Below are 19856 nucleotides of genomic sequence, written 5' to 3'. Positions count from 1 at the left end.
TACGGTTCGTGATTTGACGTACTTCCTTCGAGAAATTTTCTAAATCTTCAAGAGATGTTTTTCTCTTTTTGGATGCTTTAACAACTAAATTACTTGGACTTTTCTCCTCCATAATCTTACTTAATAAAATTAAGTACAGCGACTTTTATATCACTATTCCAATTTCCAAAATCAAAAACACGACACGTATGTCAATTGTCATCAATGGACCACTGCCTGCTGGATCGCATCTTATTTTATGTAAGCAGCCAAAAGATGCGATCGAGTAGGCAGTGCATTGGACACTTTACAGTAGATCAGTGTCGCCAACACAAAAGTAAGAAAGGCTGCTAACAATATGAATAGCTAAACCTAGATCTAGGAGCTAAACTGGGTTGAAATTAAATTAGCCAAACCTATTAAATACTATAATTTCAGTATTTTTTTTTTTCATCTTTAAACAGCTCCCTTGAGAATATTTCATTTTTCATTTCATTTATTATATTCCATAGATCTTACATTAGCAATGAAGCCTTAAGATGTGAAACAAGTCAAAAATTTACAAGATTACAATTACAATTTTTACATTTTTGCAATTTCTTCAATCTTTTTGGCGAGATGTAGTGAGATGAGGTGAGACCGAGGATTCGCCAAAAGATTACCTGGCATTTGCCTTATGGTTGGGAAAAACCTCGGAAAAAACCCAACCATGTAATCAGACCAAACAAGGGTGAAGTGAAGTGAGGCCGAGGACTTGCCATAGACCACCCGGGATCAGTCCCATGGCTGGGGAAAACCTCGAAAGAAACCAATCAATCAGACCAAATGGGGGATCCAACCCAAACCTGAGCGCAGCTCCAGATCAGCAGGCCAGCGAGTCTGCCGACTGAGCTGCATTAATGGCTCTACTAAAAATATACAATACATAGCCAATCAGATAATTAAATTTACAAACCCAAGCAATTATTCATCAATTGAGCTATAAAATATAATACATAGCAAGTAAGTTAAAGAATATGAAGAAGAATAATAGTAGACCTACTTAAAGTCTGTTTCATTTTTGCTCTGTTTGCAAAAAATGAAACAGACTTGTACCACCCTTCTCTTATTGACATAGGCTAAAAACCATTTCACAAAAACTTATGCTGGGATTGATGAGAAACAGTTTTTTGTAGCTTACAGAGCATATTATAGGCCTACCTGTACTTCATGCTACGAAGTAGCCTACCCTTAAGGTACTTCTGGATATTAAAAAAAAAAAAAAAAAAGTAACTGCAATCCAGTACAGTAGTTATACGACGAAACCTCCCCACAAGATACATATCTGGCACACACAGTGTTCTACACTAATTTCAACTTCACTCTTGTCATTTAAAATCACTTTTCTGGTGATCGAGTTTTCAAACTTTCCAGGAAGATTTATAAGGTAGACTAACATCAGTCACTACAGTACCGGTACTATAAGCACTGGTGTCATAATTTCTCTTGATTATACGCCGCACCCTTATTTTTCTCTCTTGGAATATATCTTACTCTCCTCTCTCTACCATCATTTAAAGGATGTTTTTATATCAGAGAAATAAAGAAATCGTCTTTCTTTATACCTTTTAATTATAAAACAAGCTTGATTTAAAGACGATTCCATAAAACTCTGACAGTAGAGACATACATATCTTGATGAATTCTGGAGTGTGTCTGCAACAGTACGGGATTTTTCAACCATCCTTTTGGTATTCCTCCAGAATAGCTACACCAAAGAAAGCACAATTTTCTATTGCTTCACTGGTTTCTGTGAGATGTATATTGTGATAAACACGTGGTTATAGTTTGCAGCCACAAATAGGTACTTTTACGGTATATTCTAATGTAATGCATTGTTGTAGTCCCCCTCTCCAGTTGTTACAAATATGACACTCGAGAGGTCCAGGCCACAATACCAGGGAAACAGATCATTTCCTTAGTAATTTGTCCTGGGCCTTTCGTATTTTGTGTTGGTAATTATTTTTATAGTAGCAAGTGGAGGGAGGTTACAACAGTGCATTAGAATAAACAGGTCCAATAAAACGATTTTTATGTTGAGTGTATTTATGGCTGCAAACTAAAATTGTGTGTTTATTACTATATACATCCTCAAGAGCCAGTGAAGCAAAAGAAAGTTGTGCTCCTCTGCTGTAGCTTTTCTGGAAAAATACAATTCTTTTACGGTACCATATAATATACAGAGTGTAACAAAAGTTTCTGTAACAGTACATTATAATTATTCTCTTGTTTAGTTTCCATTTTCTCAGGAACCATGACCATATTTTATGGTGTAGGTGTTGGTACTACTTGATTGTGGTGTAATGCATTCCTTTATTAATAATTTGGCTGAAAATGTGATATTTACCATAAAGTATTAAAAAAAAAAAAAAAAAAAAAAAAAAAAAAAAAAACTAAAATTTTCACTGTACCAGAAACATTTGTTACACTCCGTATATGGTTCTGGATTCCTGTAGAGGTGGACCATTTATGTTCATGAACATCAAAGAAGATATATTAGCAACAGCAAGAGATGATCTAAAGATCAGTGCAGATCTCCGTTAAAGAAAATAGATCTCCATGTACGAAACTTAGGCACCCATACACCATATGGCTCCATATGGTCAAACTTTTTTCTTCTTCATACAATTCTCATATGTTGTATGGCCCCCATTACAGCACTATCTACAGTATAAGGGTTACTTATTGAAAAAAAAAAAAAAAAAAAAAAAAAAAAAAGCACTCATTAGGTTTTTCGTGTTATCCGAAATACTTTTGAATAACTATTGAGGTTATTGCCTGTACTCTTCCTTTAATAGCCACACCTTGGTATGCTGGAACTTTTTACTGCTGTTTCAGCATCACTTACCTTGGGACCAGGAAGGTTTACCAAAGATCCAACCATACAGATAGTCACATGTATAACCTCATCAGCCTTCTGAACCAAGATATTCCACCTCTATAAAATATTCGATAGCTATGTTAATTGCTCTACAGCATGTGACAAGACATTTTAATTTTAATTCAAAATGAATCATTGATTTATCATTTGCAAAACATACTACTGTATTATGTTTGTTTTGTTCTCAATTAGAAAAACACAACTTGCACTACCTAAGGAAAAGTTATTTACCAGAATTGCTTAAAAATACCTTTTTCCAAAGTCTCCTTAGTACTGTAGGCCTACCATGTTTCAAAATATCTGTAGATACAGTAACTAATGTTTGTGTCATTATGACAGTTATCTTTAAATAACTTGAAAACGATTAGAGATATCTAAAAACAGATTGCACCATTTTTTTTTTCAGAAAATTTCACATGATTTTGAGTTCCGGTACCTATATGACCCCCTTTGCATTTAAAATTTCAAAATTTCATCCAAAAATGGCGGCTTTTGAGATAGCTGAGGGCTAGAATCGAATGTGTCACTGGTAGAGCATTTGGTCTTACAAAACTGGCCGGTAACACCTACGTACAGTAATCGAAAATAAAGCATATGGAAGATATTTATATGATTCCAGACTTTTGATTCCTCCTGTATTATGATGTTTTCCATAAACGTGAGTGTCCGTCATAAGACTCTTTATATTTTGAATTTATCCCACTTTAGGGAATAACCTACTATTTTAAAATAAGTTTTAAACAATTACGAGACAATATAAACCTGCAATTCGTGAATTAAGAAATGCGTACTGATAATCATTATGATATTCGAGTAACAAGCAAAACAGATAAATATTAGCCTAATTACCGTATCTATACTAAGCAATTTATCGAAGAATGAATAAGGTGGAAGAGCAGGGATTTTGAGCATTCCAGAATTAATATCACGAACTGTGAGACCTTTCAGCTTAAAGCAATAGTGAAAATTGGTCTATTTTATTAATTTTATTTATTTATTTATTTATTTATTTACGGTATGAAGTGGAACATATATCAAGTAATGCAATGACAAAAAAACTGCCTGGATTTTACATAAAAATACCGAATGCTGTGTAAACATTATTTTAGCCTTAAGGCTCTTTTTTTTCTCTCCCCTCCTTGTTATGATTATTTAAATACACTGTATCAACTACTAGGTTATTTAGTGTCGATGGAATTGGTGACAGTGAGATAATATTTGGCGAGCTGAGGTCGAGGATTCGCCATAGATTATTACCTGACATTTGTGCTTTATGGTTGAGAAAACTTCGGAAAAAAACTCAACCAGGTAATCAGTCCAAGTGGGAATCTAAGCCATGCCCGAGCCCAACTCCGGATCGGCAGGCAAGTGCCTTAGCCAACTGAAGCACGACTGTGGCTTTAAGGCTCTTGTACAATAGGGTACAATCTTTGTGCTGAAATCTCCCAAGCAATCGATAGATTAACTTACTTCACAGTGCACCTCACTAAAAAACACATGTTGTAAGTTCAACGTCATTGAAGTAATAGTGAGACAAATGAGGGGATCAGAATCAAAGGGGTACAAATGACATTTCTAAACAAATGAGTAAAATGCAACCTGGATAAACTAAAACATTTAAAATTTTAGTGGCAAAGGGATATATATTTTAAACACATCACAGATTAACATTTAAAATTTCACGGAATTTACAAAAGCTTAATAACTTCCGATTATATTGTCTCTAAAGTAACTAAAGTGCACTTACAACCGTTTGCTTCTGATCCCCTCAAATGACATTCAATATTTCAAATTAGTAGGTACTTTCACATTATTGAATAGGTACCGTAACTGATCAGGCTTCTGATGTTCGAATTATCTGCCATATATGGTGCAAAGATATGTTTGTTGAATTTGAAATGCTTAGCACTAGTAATGTTAAGTAAAAGTATTGTTCGAAATGAGAAATTGATTAAAACAAAAGTGAATAATTAAGGTAATGCTATATAAACGAACAAATTGGCGCACAAGAGAGGAAAAGAGTTGTGTTCATCATGAAATTTGAAGAGCAAATTTGTTAATTCTGAGTTCACCGTTATCTTTTGTGCACAAGTTACAGTTCCCCTCTTTGCCCAAATTGTTTTGAATTGGAAATGTTGTATCATATTTATTATTTATTTGTAATAATTGGCACACATTCTTTTTACAACAGAAGAAACACAATATACTCCTGTACAATTAATTCAAATGTCTGCAAAATATAAAAACGACATGTTTAAATTCTTCCTCTTGACGTTTGCAGACAGAAAGAACTGAAATTAACATGACAATTGTACAGATATAATTTACATAAAGCTTGATTCTCTGACTAATTGCTTCAATTTGTTTTCATAGAGATAGTTTACAAGTACTGAGGTATCTGTCCACTTCGTTTGTTACTCACAGGGTGTTCCTTTCCTAATTTATGACTAGAAACTTACACTGAGTTATGGTTTGGTATTTTGATTTTTCGTTAAATGAAAAATACTGTTTGGGTGACTCATAATGGTACAAAACACAAATTAAAACTTATATTACAAAAAACTGCCACACACTTCTTTTTATAACATTACATACAATAGTCTATTTACAATCAGTGCTGTTGAGAGTAAAAAATGAATCAGTACACGTATAGGATTTTTCTTTTTTGTTGATCAATAAATTAAGAGATACTACAGAAGGAGACAGTTGTGGCATTGAGTCGATACGGCACAGGGCTGCCACTGTTCCAACAAATGCTATTATACAAATAAATTACGGCACATAGTTTCATTCAACAAGAGACCCTCTCTTGCCTTTAACAATGCTAAAAACTTACTGAAAATGTTCCTTCATAAAGAAGCTAAATGTATATATCACAACATGCACTCTGCCAGTTTCTCTCTTTCTTTATATTATTATACAACTTTATTTGCTTTACACTTCAGTAATGATTTCTTGCTGAAACCACCTGCAGTAATAATTAATAAGTTATATTTGTGCTAAGTACAGTATTAATTATTAGTGACTCTAAAATTGCGAGCATTTATTTGTTTGTCAGTGACACTATTATTAACATCAGATACACAGAATGCGTCTGGAACTGGAAGGTAACTGCAAGGGGGATGACTTAGAATCCGCGGTAATATTTATTAAACATCTTGCAATAAAACATCAGTTACTGTACTTTCTTACTGCTTAATTTTTAAGTATCCAGTCAAATAGTTTCTATTATAATTGGATCATCTTTTTAAGCTACATTATTACTTTGTTTTTAGTTACAGTCACTTTTAAAACAGGAACTAAAGTATTACATTGCATGAAGTTGCAGAGATAGGTCGAGGATTTTGAGGAAGGAAGAGAAGAGAAGAGTAGAGAAGGCAAGGGGAGGACGTGCGTACATACACTTAAAGTTCCCATATTAATGCACATGCGTGGGTTTTTATCATTTAGATTATCACAATTGCAGCTCAAACCCGGACAATGATGAAGCATACAGTACGTGATGGCCACATTAACTATCCTTTCCTCATTTGCATGTGAAGGAAGGTTTAATGTGCATCGACTACTGCTCTGATGTATGTCTCAGGTTCTCTTGCAGGAAAAAAAATATATATCTATATTTATATACAGTAGCAACACAATTTATTTGGATTGTTGATTGAAAGCCCCCAGATATGCATCAACAGCTGCGTTGAGTTTATGTACGACACCCACCTATATTCTGTAAACCATCCATTAGACTATTTAGCAATGCATTTTAAATACATCTAATTCTAAACGGTGGATGTGATTCTTCTTTTCTCTCTGACTAGAATATTACAGTATAAGCAAAAAATGGTATCATGATCAGTTAGAATTGAATCACTTGTCTGTGTCTGATGAGTTCTGTAGAAGATAGTATTTTATACTGCCTTTTTAAGTACTTTCGTGTAAGTACACAAATAACACTCAATTACCATATTAAAGTTTCAATTTGAATATATTCACAACCGAAACTTGACTTATGTCCTTTTGTTTTCATTTCTAAAAATGATTATTGTAATCCTAATGCCTCCTCTTTCACATCGATATGCAATACTGCATCTTACCACAGCCAATGTTTCTTTATTAGTTTTATTAACACATTAAACCCTAGACACTGTCGCTGGCTTCGCAAACTATCCAAATAATTTAGGCGGGAAGATTTAGTCAAAACGAAGTGTTTTAGAACAGAATGTTCTAGTTGAAGGAGGAGAGGGTGAAATGAAAATTTAAGGAAAGTACTTTTTCATTTCCAAGGTCCAATGTGTTAATCTGGAAATGTTCACAATACAATCACAACACATGCCAATTCACAAGCTACCCATTCCATGATTAGTCCCCATTCAATTTCAATGGCAGTAACTCACCCACATGATCAGTTTGAACTTTTAATGTGGCCATTCAGCTCCACAGAACAAATTTATTTCAATAACTTCTTTGCTTTCATAATGACAAGTCAATAACGGGAAACTTAGACTGATGATTTTTCTGCCCTTTATTGATGGAGTAACAACCACACCACGTTTCTAATAAAGTTTCCTCACTATAGCCTTGGAAAATGGTTTTAATTTCATAGACACATCAAGCTCACCCACGCCATCACAGGAAGACACTTTGGATTTGTCGAGTAGACTATCAGTTCAAAAGCAAGGACCTCATCGTCAACTCATTTAGTCAGCAATTCTTACTTTACGGTCCTACTTAAGTTCGCAGAAGCCCCTGCTTTTGTATATCTGTTTTACCCTATTGTAACAACTGGTACAGTAACCCACTGCCATTGTGCTGGATTCAAAAGTTTGTCTATCTCCGTTTTTTTATTATTAGAGATGTATTGGATGTGAACAGTTTGTTATTGCACATTTATGTACTTTTGTTTAGTGTTTTAATTTTTGAATGCACATAATTATCTGTATATTTCAATTGCTGACATTTAATTTCCAGGAATGTTTTATATCAATCCTCAATTCTCTCACTTTCCTATCACTTCATTCGCTTTCTGTTCCTATTCTACATCCTTAACCTACATTTTGAATCCTTTGTCTCTATCCCAACCTTGGAATGCCTCAGTCATTTCATGCCATTTTCTATCTTTTTTGTGTACTGAAACAACAGTAAATCCTTATTTAGCCAATAATCCTAAAAAAACAGTAATATGAATGCACTGTATTATAAATTTCGTCCTTTTCACTTATTTAACTGAATGAAACAAAACATTCAATTCATTAATTTAATTTTGGACATCGCAAATAAAGTCGATTCTGCTAGTATCCAAATTTCCCCATTTAAGAGAGACAATGAATTAACATACAACAATTTAACCGAGATCCTGCTGTTTCCATAATATTTTTTTCATATCTAAAGCATAAAGTCAATTTAACAACAAAGGGAGTTATCCACATACCCGGATAGAAATCATTATCATGTAACTTGCCCTCTTTCTCATAGCCAGACCATGCCAACCCGCACCTCGTTCTGAATCTTCCCGTCACGAGATTCCGCGCACAAGCTGTTTGCTCCTATGCTCCTCCTCGCCTCTCTACCTGAGCCTCCCTCACCACCCTCTCCTCTCCAGTCAAGTGAACCAACTCTGAGACTTCTTTCATTATCGCTTCACGTTTTTGCACATCGGAATTCTTGGCAGTTGATCTCCCATCTTCGTTGCTGCTGTCGCTTTGATTGCCATTACTCTCGACATTTGTTGTGTTAGTCTTCTGTACACCTGTTTCATCAGTCTCATTAACATGTTCATCACTAACACCGACCCTCGATGAAGAGTTTTGACTAGTATACACATCTGTAGTAGGTCCATTACTGATTGTAACAACAGTGTTACTAAGTGTAGCAGCACTATTAACAAACAACGGCACAGTCTCATTGTTATCAGTGTGTTCAAGACCACCGTCACTTTTGAACTCGGAGAGGTCCTTGCTGCCAGGTGTGCTACTTTCGGTAGCACCACTAGCTGAGATACTACTAACATTAGCCTCTCGAATCTGTGCTTGCGGTGGGCCAATTTCACTGACATCTCCTCTCGTGAGACTGAGCCCAGTAACAGCACGATGAGACTCATCAGCATTTCCAAGCCTGCTATCATCAGCGACAGCGGTGATACCGATGGATTGGCCACCAGAAGCAGAGCAACGGAAATCATAATTGCAGCAAAGACGTCCATCCTATGTGTAAATAGAAGATAAAATGTTAAAAAGGTAATTAGATATTCCTTTCAGTGTCCAACCATACCTTGCAATTTTTGGATAAATCATCACAAGATTAACAACGAATTACATACGAAGTTCTAGTTAGATTAAGAAGTAACGATTACATGAGCTTGAGTTTAAGTTAAAGCCCTTCTTATCTAAAATTTTCAGGTTCATTTTAACTAAAATGTTATATCATTTAATTTTCGTGGCGTCCTGTAGACTTAGCAACTATTATGATAGTGCATGAATATAGCATCGTTTTAACAAATGTTATTACAAGTTGCTTACATCATTCCGGTTGTAGGCTACTTGAAAAACATGTGTGTTCAATTACTTTTCTCAATTGTACTGTAAAAGTAAAATTATAGTTTTGTGAAAATCTTTAACTCTTTAAATGTGAACTACTCATTAACGAAACTAAAGAATAGTAGTTTTCATTTCTGGATAGCATAAAAATTAAAAAGAGAAATGTAAAGATATTCACTAGTAATTGCACTTAATTTTATTTAACCATAACTTTCCGAATAGTTTATCCAACTCTTGCAAAGTATGTTAGTTCTGAAGGATGAATTATGTCCACTTATTAACACATTCCTGCTATTGCTGCCACCTGTGCAGTGAAGAATTTTATAGGTAATAAAAACTGTAAATATATTTACAGTTTATATCATGTAAGCATTTGCAGCCGTTAAAAATTTGTCAAGATGTCATGATTAATGGATCAATTTTGAATACACTTGAGAAGATGATATTTATAGTATGGCACCTCAAGCTTTGCTATGCAACTGCAACATAGAAGACAGAATTTAACATTCTGGTCATGTTCTGTGTATGCAACAGACCTTGTTCACAGAAATGGCCCGGAGAGAGAAACTATGAAGTGACCATATTTTAACAATTTTCAAATTATGATTATGTAGCACCAGAACGCTGCTATAGGTGCAAAATAATAGTTGTATTTAAATAAATAAATAAATACTATTTAATAATTTATGTAATTTATTCTAAATGTAGAGAAATTCAGCAAAATCTATATTAATACAATTTGATGTGGAAAATCGCTTTGTAACTTGGTCAAAAACTGAAGTTACTTTGTAAGTGTCTACCTTATCTATGGGTCAACAACCAAATCCACTAATTATTCTTATTGATGGCTAACTTTTTAGTCTGCCATTGCTCATCAAATCTATGGACTGTGTCCATCTATTTTACTTTATGAATGGTAGTGAATGAAGAAATGGTGGCATTACAAGAGAAATGGCAGTAACGGTACTCCAAACATCTGTCACAATTCAGACTTTGTCTACCACAAATTCCACTTTACTTGGACACATTGGTGTGGAAAATCGACACATTAGACAATCGGCTAATGGTTCACTTTTGTTAATTTTTCATATCTGCAGTTATATTAAATGTTTAAATTTAGCGAATCCTACTTCTGATTGCGAATCACGAGCAGTTTTAATGACAACGTGCGCATTTCAAACCTTAAGAAAATAAATTACTAAATATGTGAAATAATGCGTACAAAGTCACATGTTAAGAGCATTTACAATATTTCAAGTCAACATTCAAGTCTCATTTCCTTTTTTTTTATATTAAAAAAGATTCTAACTTTTCATGTAAGTCACTAACATAAAAAAGAAAGGTATACATATGGTTTATTTGGTTTAATTCATCACTTCGTGTTTTGATAAAAGAAATAGTTGCAATACACATTCCATGACCAATGATTACGATTTTACTTTCTTACTATTTATAAATATTTTGTAACACTTCATAGTCTTATAATCTCCCCGCAGCCATACAAATCTACACCACCAAAATCTTAGGAATCTTTCGTGGCCAGTACCTCTATTTAAATAATAAAAAGTAAAATAAAATTATAAAAACAAAAAAAAAAAAAGAACCAAGCTCGCAAATGAACATTGTATTAACCATGTGTACTGTATGTGTTATTTTACAATAGAGATTTTTAGAGCCTTATTTTATGCTGATCTTCAAAAGCAAAGGGAAAACTTCGTAGTGTAGTTTCAACATCACAAGAGACTCTCACAACTAAATTGATCATACTGAGTTTTTAAAGAAGAACCATTAATTTATTGTTAAATATCAAATTAACTCATGATCATCATCGGTATCATTGTCATAAATAACAGTAGCAAAATTTATATTGCTTACTGATTAGTTACAGCCGAGAAGCAGTTCATCTCAATTTGCTATTGTAAAAATTTCCTTGCGATGTGGAATGTCTGGAGAACTGTGACTTTTCGAAGGTCTATTTGTTGCATACGTTTGGTCAGATACTTTTCTATAACGTTTCCTACTTTAACTTATTACAGTACTAGTACTATTCTTTCAATTATTCTCTTTCATCATCATGAAGTTCTCGTCTTTCAGACGAATTTACCATCATTCATTGGTAGGAAAACAAGATGTTGGTTCTGTCTTCAATTCACAGCAAGACATTTTGAAATATTTTGGACTATATTGCGCATGCTGATAACTTATTTTTCCAATTTTACCTGCAAGTTCGATGTAATTATACATTTCTAAGGCTTATTATTAGTGTAGTGTCACTGCTGTGTGAACATAATAATGGGAGTTTCATGGATGGTTTCTTCTCGCTTTATAAAATTTCTGAAGTCAAAATGAGTACTGGTATCATTTTACTTATAACTGCAATATCTGATTTTGTCAATAATATTACGATCTTATTACAATAATTGACGTGTTTTATTTTCCAATACAATTTTAAGAGAGTATTTATAATTCAGTCTCTGTGCTTTCAGAAGTTGGATTTTTTTTTTAAGGTCAGAAGACTGAAATGTAGTTCCATAGATTACTTTCAACCAAAACGTATTAAATGTTTTGATTAAAAGAAATTTAAATAATCATACATATTTGATTATACTGGCCAGAAAATGTACCTTTACATTTTGGTGATGTTGAAATACTCGAATCAGATTGAATAAAACAATGTGTAAGTAATGTAGCCTCAAACAGGAAAACATTGTGTTTCAGATAGTGATATTAGTATAAATTTTAAACTTTTATGATATGGTGCACCACAGATACAAGGGACTAGTCTGATAGAGTGCATGATGTATCTTGCAGAAAACAAACAACCAAGGACAAGCAACATACCCAACAGGTCCAAACAGAAACAAATAGCAAATCAATAGTGCACTATGAGAAAAGTATAACAAAAGAAAAGTGTAAAACAATGCATTCCATATCTGAAAAAAATGCAGTCATATGATCCCCTTTCAAGAAAATACAGAAATCATTACTTTTTCCATGATAAAATTTAGATTATTGTGCACAGGACACACTAAAAATGGGGTTGTTGTAACACAAAAGTTTTGAATATGGTACAGTCTGGTGTACACAGACTTCAAAAAAATGAGTATAATATTGACAGAATAAAAGTTGTTAAGACAGGATTAATCAAACATCTTGTGCAAATGGGATCATGCTCTTATGCCAGAATAGGATATGCTACCATTTAGATTATCACAAAAATAAACAAAATTCTTGCACCTGTCTTCTGAGATGCACATAATAAATAAACTTGTGCATACATCAAGTTCCTTGCACGTGCCCTATGGAATGGTGGAAGTGATAAGAATTCTAACTCAGTTACAGTATGAACTAGAGTGCACAGCACATGCAATTAGCTTCAAAATAAATCTTCATTAAACAAAATCCAATGAAAAACAGTTTCTGTTGTACTAACAAATGATTCAGTTACATTTAAAATAAGATAAAAGAAATAAAAATTCTATATTACATGCTGTCCGTGATATTTTTCTAAGTAGTCTAAGATTGTACTTTTCATGTGTCGACAATCGAAAGTCACTCTGCTATCGAACATGAATGTTATTAAAATGGTAGATTAATTGATGAAGCAAAGAATCTTAAAATCAATATTAATGATACTTTAATTGCAAATACAATGTTCAAATTATTACAACAAATACGCTAATTTTGTGTACCGGTATGTAGGTATTATTACAAAATTCGAAAAAAATTAAGAATTCATGACAAAAATACGTAAAATAACAATAAAATAAATAGGTATTAAGAACTTTGTCGTTATAAGTACGTACTGGTACTAATGTAAAATATGGGCATAACCTCCCACCTTCCATTCAAGTTTGCAAGTAGTCAATTGTGGACGTTAATATTTTATAAATCATGTTTTCAGTTATAATTAAGACGTGCCTGTCCTCTGTGCCTGACATTGTGAAGAATTTCAATTTTAATTAGGGGGCATTTATAAAGCTGAATTTGTTAACCCGGGTGCTAGCAATGATTAACAGAAAAGGCGATCTTAAAATGAGCAAGGAACAGTCTATAATTTTATCACTTGCTATTTAAAATATCGGCATCATCATTTCACTTGCCATTGTCATACAATTTATAATTTTAAACTCCAAACTCTTCTACCCTTCCAAAAGTCGTGCTAAGAATTTGTAGAGCCTTCTTTCAAATCTATTATCCTTGCCCGAAGTCTAACCTGTGAATTCACACTGTACATTCAAGCACAGAAACCATTTGGTCACATGTTGTGTGAAAATAGATTATTGGATGTGTTACCGTATACATTTACAGTGGAGTAAATTCATTCTCTATTATTTTTTATTCTTATTGTAAATAACAAAAAGAAAAATGCTATTAAAATAATATGCATATTCCTCATCATGTTATTTATATACAGAAAGCTTCATTATTAGCACACAAATTAAAACTATTTGTTATTTTTTTAATTGGTTTATTTTACGCCTCTATATCAACTGATATGATTTTCTAGTGTCCGAATGAAATGAAGGTGAAATGAGTCCAGGGTCCAGCGCCGAAAGTTACCCAGCATTTGCTCTTAATGGGTTGATGAAAAACTCTGGAAAAAACCTGAACTAGGTAATTTGTCTTAACCACGATTTGAACCTGGGTCAGCTCGTTTCACGGTCAGGCATGCTAACCGTTACTTCACAGCAGTGGAATAAAGCGTTTTTTTATTTGGCTATTTAACAATGCTGTATTGACTACTAGGTTATTTAGCGTCAATGGGATTGGTAATAGCGAGATGAGGCCGAGGATTTGCTATAGATTCCTGACATTAGCTTTACGGTTCGAGGAAACCTCGGAAAGAACCCGACTAGGTAATCAGCCCAAGCAGGGATAGAATCTGCACCCAAGCACAAGTCCGGGTTGGCAGACAAATGCTTTAGTCGACTGAGCTACACCAGTGGCTAACTATTTCTTTACCATTAACTCTCTTTCTCTCATGATAATAATATCAATTCTAAGGGAGGGTAAGTTGTCCTCTGTGGATTTAGTGATTACTATGCTTGCCATTCGATCCAACGTTCAGGGGTTAGAATCTGACAGAGGACAAGTGATTTTCAAAGAAACGTTCTTATATCTGGAAGGCCCATATTAAATTTATGGCATGTTGAAGAACCCTATACGTGAGTGAGAATTTCAGGCAAAATTTAATGTTCTCTTTCACGTAACATTAATCTTTGAGGTAGCATAATGAGCCCATATAAGTGGCCCAAGGGCTCTTCAGTTCGTTTCGTCCTTCACTAATAACCCATTCAATGGGTGGTTAACATTAGGAGATGTGTCAAGTTTATATTAGCTACTTTAAACCATTTCAAGCATAATTGCTAAGTTCTATTGTGATGAGTGGGAGTGGTAGAAATGGTCATGTTCCAATAATTGCTTGTAGAAAATTAGATAAATTCTTCCACCTTGGAACACCCGAAAGGAACAAGAACTGAGAATTAAAAAAAAAATCAATATTGTTGAAATCAATTGTAACATTCTTTAATGAGGTACTACCTAGGATGTAATTAAAAACTGGCATAACCTTAGTTCTGGAAATAGAACATAAAGAAAATAGGACAGCATCTCTAGTGACAAAATGATGCTACAGGTCGTATATTTTTAGTAATAATATTTTTTATTATAAAATTATGGGGGAAAAAAAACTTTTCTTTCCTACTACAATTTCTTGAAGAACTGTGAGAAAATTTGTAATTTATTTTATCGAAAGGAATATAAATTAGACGGTATAAAACAAGTACACACATAATAATTTATAATATTCTGATGCTTGCGTGGAAGTTTCTAGTAAAAGGAAGACTATAGTGCCTTGTTTGACTAATTGCAAGCCTGTTATCATGTACATACCTTGACAGATATCCCAATCAGAAAATCTGGTATATGAAATCCTTTTGGAGCTAACACACTGAAGATTGGAAGGAATGATGAAATCTCTTTCCTACTCAACTTAATATGTACAAAAAAACTACTATGTGCAAATTGGTGCACTGAATACAGCAATCCTCTTGTTAGTAAGATGTTCGTCAAACACAAAGTACTTGATATATGCACAGATGTTAGTACTGTAGGAAACATTCTATAGCAGTTGCTATTTTAATCACACTGAAAATGACCTACCAAGATACTGCAATTAAGCACTATGATTAGCCATGATATGAAGTGATGAGTTTCTTTTAATTTACGTAATTAATTTTTTTCGCCATTTCTAAATTTTTAATAAAACACAAAATACAAATTTATTTTATAATTATTGTGCAACAACATGGCATCATGAAGCGTACGTGATTTTTGGATTTCAGTTTGCACTTATGCGACAACCAATATGACGTCACACATATGCAATTTCATTTCCATCAGACTGAGAGACATTCCTCTCTGGACATACAACTATAATTCCTGGACCGAAGATTTAATATTTAGACGTAAACTCGGATGTGGCCATAATTTCATTATGAGATGTTTTATGTTCAGCTGAATATAGGCATTTAATATCATGAGAACATTCTTCAAAGTACCCGAGTCTTTCATTGAACCATATGGACAAACTGTATTTTTCTTATAAACCACTTGTACCGTATACTGTATTTTGATATTAGACTGTAGTGTAATTAATGCGATGATTACACTGACACCTGTGACAAATCTGTAGTACCTTAATACGACCTGGCCCAAAAGAAAAAAAATCTCTTTTATACATTTCTATTGGAGTACCTAATCAGTATCTTTTATGATGGATCAAATACAAATCAAATTATAAATATGTACAGAATAAAGCAATAAAGGTCACTGTTTCCATTAAGTTTACTAATCTCGTTCTCTTCCAGCACATGCAAACATATTCATTTATGCTCTTTCAATTTATACAGCCATTATGATTTTGAGGAGAAATTAGATCAGTGAGAAATAGCATTACAAGAGTTGAACTCTTATCAAATAAGTGTCCTTCCTTTCCTCTTATTGTTTCAGCAACAATTGTGAAATCGGATGTTGAAGTTCTGGTAGTATCTGAGTTCAGTGACAATTCTAAATTCGTGCCGAACAACAAGTATTTGTCTTGGTTATTCCTTGCACATGTCATAACATGCAGTTCCGTATAACGTTCTTCTGAAATATCTTAATTTTATTTCGTGTCTGATATCGTACTGTGTAGTTTTTTTCTTATATTTCCGTTCACTAGTTATGGTTTGCTTATTTTTATTCATTGTCTAGCTTGATTATCTATATACTGAAGAAGACTGTTAAAGTTTGTATTTTTCAACTTGTAATACTGGCATCTATTTAACAAATTTTTGTTTCAGAAATTTCTGTTACTTTTCAGATGTAATTTTGATGCTTTTCAATTTTTAAATTTAAATTTGTTATCTGTAACTTCAAAATATCTTGTGCTGAATGAATTTAGGGTTAACTTCTAAAGTGATGTTTCTAAAATAATATAGGCCTACCAATACAGTATGTATGTTACTTTTTAAAATCTTTTAATCTGAAGGAATTCTGAAGGTATATGATTGACTGTTCGGTTTCCAATTTCAAAAGACTTGACAACGAAGTTCCGGTTTCAATTTTTTTTCTTACGCCATAATACTATGTTAGTCATAGAAGGCTGCAGCTGACTAGTGAAATTTTGGATTAAATCAACGTTTTTCCTCTATTTTCTACAGTTATCATGATAAAACCTGTTACCAAGAGTTGAGAACAGACTAGTTTGGCCCTAGACATATACTTTTACCTTCATCTTTATAAATGTGCCAAGGAATCCTTTACAATGCAATGAATTTAATTCATGGAGCCAGCAGTTTTTCTTCTTCATTAAATAGAAAAATCCACCACCTTCGGCTATGTATGGAGACCAGCACAGTGGTCACTAGACTGCCGAAGGCGACTTTTGGAAATTACATTTGTTCTCAGACAGGTGGAATTAAAATAAGAACTATTTCATGGCTAATACACAAAAACAACTTGCAGGATTTTGGTAATATTTTCAGTAGAGATGGAAATATTATAGTAAGAACAGAGAGAAAAAAACTGAATTAATTAGTTAAGGAAGTGTAGGATTCACGTGAATTACCGCTGCACACAACACGCGATATTGCTCACCAATTGGGCGCAGTACGGCACCTGAAAGGGAACCCAGTGTTACCACATTGTTAGTCAAACCAAAACAAAAAACAAACACAACCAAGTGATAAAATTATTACTACTCAATGCTAGCAGTTAAATATTATATCCTCTACAGCAGCTATCAACTAGCAACAGCACAGTCATTGTTAAATTATTAGTAACAAGACTCGGCACACATTCATTTACACATAATTAATCCATTACACGTATTAATTAGCAGCACTAACAGCAAATTTTAGCATAGCAGTTACTGGAATTACAAATATTCAAATTTAACTGTAGGAGAAGGAATATAAACTGAATTTTCTGATACAATTAGTATAGTAAAAGGTTTCAACAACATTCATATTTACTTCTACAAATACCACTACCTTAAAAATACTTCCAACTGAGAACTGAAAGATAATTTTGGACAACAGTTTTGTCCGGTGACACTGATTGAGGAAGAATACCATTTAATGAAGTCTCATTCATGTGTCACTGAAACACCGAACAACAAATTAATTTTAGTTTCTTCTCTCATGTACCTACAGACAACATATTTCTACAGAGTGTTTCCATATCCTTGAAAACGTTTATTCTAAGCCAAAATGATGAACTTTTTCTGTTTGACAGACGAAAGCGTGATGGCACTTCAGTGATAAGGTGCCAACATGATGTTGGGTCTCTATTTGACTAAACATACTGATAACGAACAAAAATTCATTCTCTTAACGAAATTTGAAACCATAACCATCTTATCACGCGAAATTTTTGCCGCCTTTTTCAGATCTGCAGCCTTAGGCACCAGCCTCATTTTCCTAGTCTTAATTATTACATTAAAGGGGTATGTAGGCCTACACCTTTTGCTAGTATAAATTTAGTAAAACTGGAAATTTAGTTCCTACATACACATCCTGAATTAATTTTCCTCTGGAATTTGGTATAAATGTCAGAGAATATTTCTAGATTAATAAACAATTTTTAGACTCCATATAACTTTTACTGTCAAGGGTAAGTTACTTATATTTTTAAAATGGGGAGGAGGGGTGCAATTTGTGCAGGAAAAATTGGTTTCACTAATATCTTACACAACTTTATTTTTTAATGCTTTCTCCTCCACTTTATTCGTAATGAGTGTGTTAATAAATCCTGCCATTATCAGCTGAATAAATAAATATTTTTTTTGCCATGAATTGTTTTAATTATTTTTACATAAATAATTATTAATGAAAAAAGAACTTGAAATGATAAAACAGTGCTAAAGGCAGGGTTTTTTTTCCAGTATAAAATACACTTGCATGCATCATAGGTCATCAACTTCCGAGCCCTAGTGATGATTATTCTTTCCAATATTATTTTCTAGTTGTAGGAATAAAAAAATGTTTAATTATAGTTCACCTCCACGAGGCGTAAATTTTTTGTGTGGTGGAAACCTCTTAAATTCATCACTGATAATGAGAGTAGTAATAGAATGCTAATGGACTGAGAATGACAGATAAAATGTATGTACTTAGCTTGAAAAGTTTCGACCTACAACTGCTTTTTCTATAATACAGCAAATTCCAATTCCTCTGGTGATCACATTTCATTCAGTCCATTTGTGTGGTTTCTTGATGTAACTTCAGAAAAATATTTTATTAATATAAGAGAATATGACGTCTTTTTTTCTACAAGAGTGTGACCCTGCTTGCTTATACAATGAAATTTTACTTTCTCCAACAAATAGCATAGTTATAACAGTGAATCAAAATCAAGACGACATAGGGGATCGTTTGAAGCATAGATTTGTGAATTCTTGAAAGAGAAGCGCATTAATTTGATTGACATTTATCACCATATGAAGAAACTTTATGAACACATTTATTTTATTTTATTTTTTTTTTGTTTTATTTAACTCGTCTTATAGTTGAGATAAACCTCGGAAAAACCTAATTACGTAATCAGCCCAAGAGGCAATAGAACTCATGCCCACCTGAGCACAGCCCTGGATCAGCAAGCAAACACACACGAACAGGTAGTCATCAGCATTGTGAAGTGGTGATAAAGGTACAGAAAGTAGTTTAAAATACCCAGCGTGATCGAAAAGAATAAATCTTTGCAGACGTCTGGAACAAGCCCATCAATAAAAGTACGAACTATGACTATGTATGACTCCAATGGTATTCAAGAAAATGGATGCATTATATCATAGCGACTCTGTCACGTTACAATCAAGACGACTATTATAACGACATAGAATGCACGAAAACGAATACACATAATTGAGTAAAAATGAAACTATC

At 33.4% G+C, this 19856-nt stretch overlaps 2 protein-coding genes across 8 annotated transcripts in view; both read right to left on the bottom strand.

Moving 5' to 3' along the window:
- The window catches only part of LOC138714940 (tRNA pseudouridine(38/39) synthase), a 34899-nt gene extending 34679 nt beyond the window's left edge, over positions 1 to 220 (bottom strand). For 2 of the 3 annotated variants that reach the window (XM_069847238.1, XM_069847239.1), the window contains exon 1: positions 23 to 220. In XM_069847238.1, coding sequence (XP_069703339.1) covers positions 23 to 112 — 90 coding nt within the window. In that variant the 5' untranslated portion in view covers positions 113 to 220. The remainder of the gene's footprint in view (positions 1 to 22) is intronic. The other variant, XM_069847241.1, reaches the window with a different exon arrangement.
- Positions 221 to 5039: 4819 nt separating this feature from the next.
- Positions 5040 to 19856, bottom strand: part of LOC138714939 (protein kinase C-binding protein NELL1-like) — a 236528-nt gene continuing 221711 nt past the window's right edge. For 3 of the 5 annotated variants that reach the window (XM_069847235.1, XM_069847232.1, XM_069847237.1), the window contains 2 exons: positions 17569 to 17589; positions 5040 to 9093 (listed from right to left, as the gene is read on the bottom strand). In XM_069847235.1, the coding sequence (XP_069703336.1) occupies positions 8437 to 9093; positions 17569 to 17589 (678 nt within the window). In that variant the 3' untranslated portion in view covers positions 5040 to 8436. Of the gene's footprint in view, positions 9094 to 17539; positions 17590 to 19856 lie in introns of all 5 variants that reach the window. The other 2 variants (XM_069847234.1, XM_069847233.1) reach the window with 2 other exon arrangements.

This window comes from Periplaneta americana, chromosome 15 (genome assembly GCF_040183065.1).
Source record: "Periplaneta americana isolate PAMFEO1 chromosome 15, P.americana_PAMFEO1_priV1, whole genome shotgun sequence".
Lineage (NCBI taxonomy): Eukaryota > Metazoa > Arthropoda > Insecta > Blattodea > Blattidae > Periplaneta > Periplaneta americana.
The sequence above is the reverse complement of the archived record's forward strand: the minus strand, read 5'-3'. Positions and strand labels throughout refer to the sequence as shown.